At 42.6% G+C, this 10,172-nt stretch overlaps 1 protein-coding gene across 1 annotated transcript in view; it reads right to left on the bottom strand.

Moving 5' to 3' along the window:
* Positions 1-10,172, bottom strand: part of MPP7 (membrane palmitoylated protein 7) — a 316,603-nt gene that overhangs the window by 192,132 nt on the left and 114,299 nt on the right. Inside the window, exon 4 of the mRNA XM_018558730.1 lies at positions 3,684-3,824. Within this exon, the coding sequence (XP_018414232.1) occupies positions 3,684-3,720 (37 nt within the window). The 5' untranslated portion in view covers positions 3,721-3,824. The remainder of the gene's footprint in view (positions 1-3,683; positions 3,825-10,172) is intronic.

Here is a 10,172-nt window from a genome sequence, read left to right as displayed (position 1 = left end):
ACTTTTTTATTTTATTTTTGGCTATTAGGCTGATCCAAACTTAGGAACAGCTAATAATAACCTTAGAGACTGATCCTGACTTTAGTCAGATTCAGATCTCACTAAAAGCTCTTTGATCGTGCCTAGACGATCAGAAATGATACATTTCACTCAAAAGATACATTGTATCCTTTCAGTGAAATGTATCTAAACATCGGGCTCTCGGGCTGTCAAAACAAATAGCAGAGAGGTGAGGTGAGTCACTGCTGCCTCTCTGCTATTTTGAGCTGTCAAATACGGGATCGCAAATTGCGGTCCTCTATTTGCATGTAACGGCTTCATTCTTTCATTAATGAAAGGAAGAAGCTTTTACAAAAAGCTTAATTATTTCATTAATTAATGCCTCAATACTGAGACATTAATGAATGATTGTTAAATGCTGAGAATCAGCAAATACCGGCATTACAAAGCCTGATATAACTCTTCACGTACACTGTACGTGGCCAGTCATATAGGCACAAAGTGACAAGACGTACACTGTACGTCTCCCGTCACGAAGGGGTTAATGCTGGTAAAAAAATAGAGAATTACAGAAAGTGAGATAACAAAAAATAAAACAATCTTACATACGCTCGGGAGCATGTACAATCATAACATTTCACCAGCCGCAGTGTTCTGAAGTCTATGAAATCACTTGTTCCTTTGTGAAGAATTCGAAAAACGGCAAAAGGCGCTCTTGCAGCCATTCATTCACTCGCCCTGCACCTTCCAGATGCTCAACATTCTTGACATCAGAGTGGAAAAATTTGCTGTTAGTCTAGAGAAATCCAATATTACCATTCTTGTCATATCCCTCATAGCTTCATTATTAGAGCAGGTCTGTGGAAGCCATAAAGGACCGTTAAATGATTAAAAAATATGGGCCGTGTGTTACATCACTTTGACAGAATTGAAAGCGAGGACTCCGTCCAAATGCGTAAAGCAAACGGCAACCTTATAAAAACGCAACTATGTGTATTTTCATTTAATATTTGTCTGTATTTGGGTAAGATATCCCAAAATTCAGCTTGAGCAAAAATCTTTTTACTGCAACCTGGGGGTATTAAACGCCGGAGAACATAGATCCCGAGCCCAGAACAACATTGTAAACTTTAACAGTGTTTATAAAAAAGGACACAGCAATGCTTACGTTTTTCCACTCGCTCAAAAGCATGTCAGTGTTACCTAATTCTGTCTTCTGAAAATCGGACAGAAATCAGCAGATGACCCTGATACGTTGGCAGGACCCCAGGACCTGCCAGAAATGTCGAGCTTACAACAACTGGACTACAAGGAGTAATAATCTGATCATGTATAGAAGTAGAGAAGAAAGTGGAATCTGTATTAAAGTGGATGTAAACCCAAAATCTAACATCTGCAGCTTAACTGTCCTCAAATGTGGTAGCTGCATTTGTTTTCTTATTTCTAAATAATTTTCAACACAGAGAAAATATTTATTGATCCTGCCAGAAATCTTGTGCCCTTATAACTTCCTCTGCACTACACTGAAGTCTGAGGGCTTATTTACACAATCTGCAATGTAATTTGTCATGGATGGTGGCCGTTCACACCAACATGTTCCGATGCATTGTGGAAAAGTGCTATTAATGAAGTAGTGTCTCACACCCCATTCACACTGAGCTACAACACAATTAGCGCATTTTCAGAGTGACTTTGAGCGACATTGATCTATAGTGCACATTTTGTCGCGCTACGTAGCACTTCTTTTGGCAGTCTATCAAAGTCTATTGGGGCGAAATCGCGCAAAATCCACAGAAAAATAGTTCATGTTCGAGCGACAAGCTTCAGCCACAAGCAACAGGCGACATTGAGCTGCAAGATGTGAACATCTCCATTGAAATGCATTGGATGAGCTACATTGAGCTTCATATGTGAGCGATTTTTGAGCAGAAATCTCGCTACAAAATGCTCAGTGTGAGTGGGGTCTTAAGATGGCATTTGCCTCACTTTGGAGAGATGTTCTCTCACTTCCGGTTGTGTCGGCAGGACAGGAAGTGAAGTGAAAATGTTTTTAATTGGGACTCAAAAGGAAAAAAAAAACCTGGCTAGCGTTGTAACTAGGGATGCACCGATACCGGTATTTTGGTACCGAGTACGAGTAGCGATAATTTTTTTTCTGTACTCGCCAATACCAATTAAACGGAAGTCCCATTCAGGAAGCCAGGTGGCGTGTAATGACTCGCCACCCGGCTTCCCAATTAACAAGAAAGTCTGCCCCCTCTTACCTTGGTATGTCCAGCCTGTCACCCTCGGGGCCTCTCCAGCCAGAACGCGGCCTTCCTCCGGTACCCAGCCAGAGCCGCCGGGCCGGCCAATCAGGAAGCCGGCACACCGGCACAAGTGACGAGAGAGCTTGGAGCCGCTTCCCGGCCAATCAGGAAATCGGGCAGTGTGTAATAACGCGCTGCCCGGCTTCCTGATACAGGAAGTACTCTTGCTAGGCATCGGAGCATTTGGGCGAGTTTGAGTACTCGCCCAAATACTTGGTATCGGCACTGATATCGATACTAGTATTGGTATCAGTGCATCCCTAGTTGAAACAATTCCCTACTCCAGAACTGTCACACTGCTGTTTTTTGGGCCACACACAACCCTATAGCTCATTCATTGCGGGCTAGTTGTTCTCCAGTTGACAAGAGCTATACTTTCGAATGTCATTTTGTTTCTCGATACTTCTTGATAAAATATATTTGACCTCTTTTTCTGGTAACATGTTATAGGTTGCATTTCTTACTATGATGTTAATCACCAAAGTACTGTACTATAGGACAGATTCACACTTTGCATTGTGATAATACACGTGGCAATGCACATTACGAGCCATGGTGCTCTGCGCTACCATTCAACACACTACAGTACAATGAGCTGTGCTGGCTTTCCAGAAATGGCACATGCACCTCGTTTTGTGTATTCTGTTGCACAGGCAATGGACATTAACTCCACCCCACTAACATGACTGCCCAACTTGTCTTGTGATCCGATAGTAACTTTTATAACTTCCGTTGCAGCAGCAAAGTTTTGGCTTTCAATATATTTAATGAAGAACTCCGGGCAGAATAAAGATTAATATACGATATACTCATCTGAACCTTGGTCCCGCCTAGCTGCTAGACCAGTGCCCACAGACTTTTTGTCCCCTCAGGATCCCACCGTCTAATGACCTGTGAACTCATCTCATCTAATACAGCGTACAGTCCAGGCTACACTGAAGGTTAGGGGAGAGAGGTGAATGGTCTCTGCCACAGCATGGAGACTCAGGTAAGTATATCTTCTTTATTTGGTCCACTAGAGAAAAACGTGCAGTTAACTCTTGCAGTAGAAGGGTAGCCCCACTGCAAGGGTTCATTTTTATTCTGCCCGGCGTTCTTCTTTAAGGCTGCTGGGTATAAGCAACAGTTAGCCCTCATTCACACGAGAAACGGCCGGCACGTACAGCTCTGTGCTGCCGACACAAGTCCATTTAGATCTGGCTGCACATAGACTAACAACGGCTAATCAGGACCTGATTGGACTGCCTGTCTGAAAGGGACCCAACTCTTGAAGGGTTCATAACAAGTTCATTTCATGCTCATGTGTGCTGTACTGAAAGATTCCAGACAATATGGACTCTGCACAAACACAGAGACTAATGCCAAGTGTCTTACCTGTGTCACTTCCAGCTCCAGTTGACAAGGCCGGCATGGCTGCAGACTAAGAAGAACTCAGCACAGATGAAGACAAATCCACACCCACACGGTAGGTGATAGCTGTACTAACTCCAAAGGCCAATCTGTCCAGTGCGATTTCTGCAGTCTCTGAGATTTCCCCTAGAAAGAACACAGACATCATTTGTGAAATAAGCAGACATGGTACACAGTAAATTTCAGCTCTTGGAAGAGAACCTGTGCTGCAAAGCTCCAGGTGCACTTATATGCCTGCACACTGCGTATACCCATTATATATGTAAGCCCTATTTCTTTATTTTCAGTATGTCTGTCATTATACGTTCTCTTAATCAAAAACATTTTTGTGAATCTGTTGCAAAGTTTCGTACCGGAAGATCCTGCCAGATCTGCAAAATATACCATTGAAAGCATTTTGTTATATCTGTTCGATAGGTGCCAGAAATACCTGTTGATTTTGCCAGATATCTTGTGAGCTGGTAACTTCCTGTGCTCTCTGCCTGTGCACAAGGAGGGGTTATGGAGATGAGAAGGAGGAGAGGTCTGTATTCTTTGAGATCCAAAATGAAGTAGACAGGGCAGACCCCGCCTCCTAAGGAATTCTAAGCTGTGTTGTCATGTCAAAGAGGATGTTAGGCACATTATGTTTTTGTACATGCAGCATGTTTAAAGGAGAACTCTGAGGTTAGTACTTTTCACTCGCCTCATAGTTCTAGCCGACCTGTGACAATGAGACTGTCACAGGTCGGCTCAGTAGATCGGGAGGTGAGCGAACACATACCGGCGTTCGCTCACCTCTCGATCCTGTCACGGCTCTCTGCCGTGACAGGGGAGGGGCTGGATTCCCCCCGGGGGAGGGGGCGGGTACAGCTTGCTCTGCCTCTAGATAGGGAGAACCAGCTGTCAGTCACGCAGCTGGGCGGATCCCAGCACAATTGTCGGGATCCGCTTCAGCTGCGGCGTCTCAGTATACCGCGAGCTACAGCTCGCGGTATACTGAGCCTAGGGTGATGGGAGGACGCTAGTGTGTGTCCTCCCGTTACCCTAAGGAGAACTATGGGGAAAAGCCTTAACCCCATAGTTCTCCTATAAAGGGATAATACTTGGTGAAATGTGCATATATTACAGAGATGTATTTTTTAAAATTATTATTTTGCCTTGACATACACTTTAACTTCCCTTCGTTCTACTTATGATCTCCTCTAGGAAAGTAGAGATGCTTCAAATCAATCTAACAGGACTTTGGACTCTCTCTCCATCCTCCTCTGACAGAGTTTGAGCCCAGTAATTGGCCACTTGGGCACTCAGGACTACATCATGGAAGCAAGGAGAGTGAGTCACTTGGCCTTGGTGCAAACCCAGTTTGTTTGAGTCCGCCCAAGCCCTTTGTCCCTTTTCTTGTCCGGACCTAGACAGAGTCAGGGGTAATCAGATGTAAATGGGCGCAAGTCCGTTTCGATCTGGTTTGGTGCCATCCCAGTTTGCTTGAGTTTGCCCCAGTCCAATCAAACCTGTGATCACCACCCCTTCCTTCTGACCCAATCAGTGATGGCAGCTGCGGAGGGGGCACTCCCTTCCCCCTTGTGACATATAGTTGAGGGCAGGGAATGCACCCCTCCGCAACTGACAGTTGGGAGGAGGGAGTGGTGGTCACAGTTTTGAGCATGCTTGGATGAAAGCAGAATTACCAGGTATTCGTGTTTACTCCTGGCAAGTGAAAGGAGTGACGGTGAGCAAACAGATGGTAAATATATATGGAGAGGAAAGCGACATTAAATTGCACCTGTTGCTTTGCCCTGCATAGGTAAAGCACAGGTCCACTTTATGCATTAGAAAAACCCTTCATAAAACTATATAAGTTTTGTGATTTGGGAGTCCTATAGAAAAAAACATCACAGCTAAAATGAAGGGCCAATTACCATGCTGAAGTAAGTGTGCAGTGAAATGCATCTTATTTGGGTTCAGGTACTTCAATCAAGGAAGGAGTAATTACGTGTGACTGGACAGATCAGACAAGGCTAAAAGGAAAAGGAATGTAGGGGCAGATGTGAATTAGCCTTGCCTGCTGATCAATTTTTTCCTGTCCTTCAGTCACTTAATAGAAAGCCTTTATCATCTCATTGCCGGAACGTCAAAGGAAAACAAATTTATCATCATTCTAAATGAATGAATCATTTTCCTTCAAAGGCTGGATTGTTTCATACATTAGCCCCATTAAGGCCATAATTTAAGAGGACATGTAAAACTTGCATGGTGCTACAAGCGGCAGGTTAAAAAAACACCCCCTGATGGGAGCTGTACATTAACGCTTGACAAAGCAAACAGCAGACTTGTAATATACACTACTCAAACCTGTACAGTGCATCTGTCTAGGGGAAGCCAGTCAGAGAGACTTCAAGGTGCAGTGTGTGCACGGGTTCATGTCAAGAAAGGCAGAGGATGAACGGTACCATTTAAAGGGTCAGTCCACACACACACAAAATTTTTTTTCGTTTTTGGCAGATGCGAGAGAGTTGGGTGTCATATATATAGATCTATAGATATATATAGATCTATATATAAAAATATATATAGATCTATATATATCTATAGATCTATATATATAATGCATTGTTTATTTGTCCAGCAAAACTGCATGCAAGTTTGTTCTGTGTGAGTTAACCAGCTGTTGTGTGATTGGGGACAAAACACAATAGTGCAATTTTGTATCTGGCCAAATGTCCTTCAATTGGTATGTTCATAGAGAACAGAATGAATGGGAAAATACATTAGGACCACTAGATGGAGCTGAGGATCCAGGAAATAAATACAGGTCACTAAATAGATACAATGTCGCTGATCATTATTTTGGTGAGGGAGAACCATAGGGTGTTGGAAGTTGTGTGTCTATCAGATAACTGGTGGTGGAGTACAAAATTCGGCAAGACACAATAAAGGAGGAGAATTGACACATCTTACATACACTGCTTGGCCAAAAAAAGTCACTACTTGGATTTAGCTAAGCAAATAAGTCAGAGCCCTCCATTGGATAATTAGTCTAGGTTCACCAACGTTCTGTCCCCAAAAAATGAGGTCAGCTGCTACCCGAATATTCTGAATGACCAGGTTCTTCCATCAATGGATTTTTTTCCCTGATGGCTCGGACATATTCCAAGATGTCAATGCCAGGGTTCATCGGGCTCGAGAAAGAGTGGTTCAGGGAGCATGAGACCTAATTTTCACACATGGATTGGCCACCACTGAGTCCAGATCTTAACCAAATTGAGAATCTTTTGGGGTGTGTTGGAGAAGACTTTACACAGTGGTCTGACTCTCCCATCAAGATCTTGGTGAAAAATGTATGCAAATCTGGACAGAAATAAATGTTACACTGCATAAGCTTATCGAAATGATGCCACGGCGAATGCGTGCCACAATCAAAGCAAAAGTTGGTCCAGCGAAATATTAGAGTGACTTTTTTTTTGGTCGGGCAGTGTATATTAAATAGTTCACCATGTGTTGGAGTTTTTCAGGCTTGGTGTAGCACAGTGTGATTGTGGACAGTTTTAGTTACATATTATTGTATAGCTCACTGTGTGCTATACATTGATACTTTTTGTTTTAACATGTGTCGAGTTTGTATATGTTAAAATAAGTCGCTGACACATTTGTATATTTTTGCACTGACAATCTAATGTATATTTAATTTAGCACAGTGCAGCACAAGGTTAATTTAGGCTTACTAACCACAAGAAAGATCCAGAGCATTGCCTGTCAGAACAACAAGAGATTCAGACGTATCTGTAGGCATTCAGGAGCTGCTGCAGGTATGTGCACCTCTAGGTGTTGAAAGTTCCCTGCAAAATAAGAGGTAGTAAACTTATCTTTCTTGGAGGCCTGTGTCTCTACTGGACACAGCAGAGATGACGGGTCTTGGGAGGATAAAACCATAATGCACAAGGGGCACAGGAATCCCAAACTCCAAAATTGTTGGTTGCTGAAGAGACTGGCATTTGCTGCCATGTTGGAACAGAGATAAGACAGGAGACATGGGCTGTTAGAGAAGAAAGTATACCACCTCTTTACTTGCAGGGAACTTTTTGATGCGTTTTTGGATTTTTTTTTCTAGAACCTGACAGAATTGCTTCACTCTATAGCCTGCATATTTACCTAAAACCAACCCTAAACAGAAGGTAGCAAAAGGTGCCTGCTTACACATTTCAATGCCTACTCTGCCCATCCAGGTACAAACTTGGGGAACCCTTGCCTTAAAGAGGAACTTTACCCATATCTTCTAAATAACAACAAAGGCACCTTTAGAAATGTTTAGTAATGACAATCTGCAAACACATACTTCTAGATTGCTGGGTTTTTGTTCTTTGCATACCTGGTTTTTCTTTTCCTCTCCATTCTTCTCACAGTGGCCATTTTTACTAAGGGCAACTCTGGCACATGTGACTAGGTCTTGTGACCATGCACATAATCTCCGGGGAGGAAAATTATTTTCCCTGAGATCTCCTGAGATTACAGATGAGATTTCCCAGCAACGCTCTGCTGATGTAACCTTCCCAGGATGCAATGCTTGGGGACATTACATCACTTTTGCCAAAGAGAATGAGGAAGTATAAAACAAGAAATTGTATTGTAAAATGAAAAGATGTTTTTTTAAAGTGACATTAAACCCTCAGATTTTTTAACATAAAACAATACTGTAATGTGTGCCTTACTGTAATCCATGTTTTTTTCTCTTCTCTTTGCTGCTCTTCCTTTTAAATCTGTATCTGCTCTCATGCTGGGCAGAACTTCTGTTTTGCAGCAGATTGCCTTGTCTCTGAAATGGATATATGGTGTCTGTGTGTAGGTTCACAACCTGAGCCAGCACTACAGGAAGAGGCACTCAGCTGCAAAGGGAAGTTCTCCCCCAGCATGAGAAGACATGAAGATTGTAAAAGGAAGAGCAGCAAAGAGAAGGGAAACAACCATGGATTACAGTAAGGTACACATTACAGTATTGTTTTATGTTAAAAAATCTGAGGGTTTAATGTCACTTTAACTAATGAATGTAAGATGATTTCCTATCGGCATGCAGAGCTGTATGCTGATGTGACTTTTAGCCAAAGGGGGTAAAGGTCCACTTTAAGTTATAACTTCTATACTGCCCTCTGTGCAATCCTGGTGCCTCTTTACTGGTTGCTGGGGTGCTTTTCCTTAGACTGACACAGCAAGGAGTAAGACAGCTCAATCTCTAGAGATGTTTGGAGATAAAGTCAAGGACTTGTTGAAGAGTGTGCCCAGGATTCTTAGGAGGTTTTAAGAAGATATTAAAATACAAGCTGGTGCTGTACCTGCTTTTCAGGAATGGTTTTATGATAAAGTCATACCTGTTACCTGTTGAAAAGTTGATATTAAAGAAAATCTCAAATGTTCCAGTCTTTATAAACTGGCACCTTTAGACACTAACTTCAGCCAAACCTTTTCTTTCTAGATTTGGATATAGGCAGAGAAAGTTAGACCATTTTATTGTAGTCCATTTTCTCACATGGGAGGTTTCTCCTCACTTCTCTGTCTGAGGGGTGTCAGACAAAATAGAAGTAAGGGGAATCCCATCGAGAAAAAAGACAGCAATAAAAACATTTCTAGTAGAGTGGGGGCGGATTAGAACCTCTGCTAAGTTTTATTACCGTCTGAGCATTACACAGCTGGCTGTTCCAACAATTTGCTCATACATGGCATAATGCACTATGAAGATATCACTAGAGACTCAATAAGCTGAATAATGGTTCTGAAACAACAAACAAAATGGCTGCTATGGCTATGTTAGGCAGGGAGGTACCACTCTAACAAATGGGATCTGGGTTTGAAATGCAACAGGAAAACAAAGGAGCCAAACACTTCTCATCGGTCATCTCACGCAACTTATTGATAGAGAAAGAACAGACTACCAGGCTGAGCTGCCAAGAGCGAGTCTGTGCGATCTCCCGGGATCAATGGTGGAGAGCCGGGCCACAGAATGAGAACAATTCTACAGTGAATGAGCTGAGATGCCAAGCTCGTCCAGAATGGGCCAGGTGCGGGACACCTCTGGCAAGGTTGCCGTCACTGAATTACAGCTCATTATTCGGAGCCAGGCACAGTTTTTGCCGGAAAAAAAGCCAGGGAAAGGATTTACAGAAAGAATGACGAGCTTTGATGCTTGGCATGGTTATAAGAACTAGGAGGCCTGTAAACATGAATATTGTGGCTTTGCTTACATATAAAACTAACACAGATGAAATATGTAATCCAGCATCAACAATTCCCTCGAATACACATCGGCCCACAGAGAAATTATTTTGCAAAAAACATATCATTTGTAGAAAGAAACCACATTAAAACATGGATTTCATAAGACTTTGTGATTATTCTGATGGCTTGTGCATGTTACGTGATGAGCCCTAAATCTGCAATTCAATCATTTTAAGTCCAACTCCAGCCAACTGCCCCCCCCCCCTC

This window comes from Nanorana parkeri, unplaced genomic scaffold, assembly GCF_000935625.1.
Source record: "Nanorana parkeri isolate BGI_ZX_2015 unplaced genomic scaffold, ASM93562v1 scaffold355, whole genome shotgun sequence".
NCBI classification, from domain to species: domain Eukaryota; kingdom Metazoa; phylum Chordata; class Amphibia; order Anura; family Dicroglossidae; genus Nanorana; species Nanorana parkeri.
The sequence above is the reverse complement of the archived record's forward strand: the minus strand, read 5'-3'. Positions and strand labels throughout refer to the sequence as shown.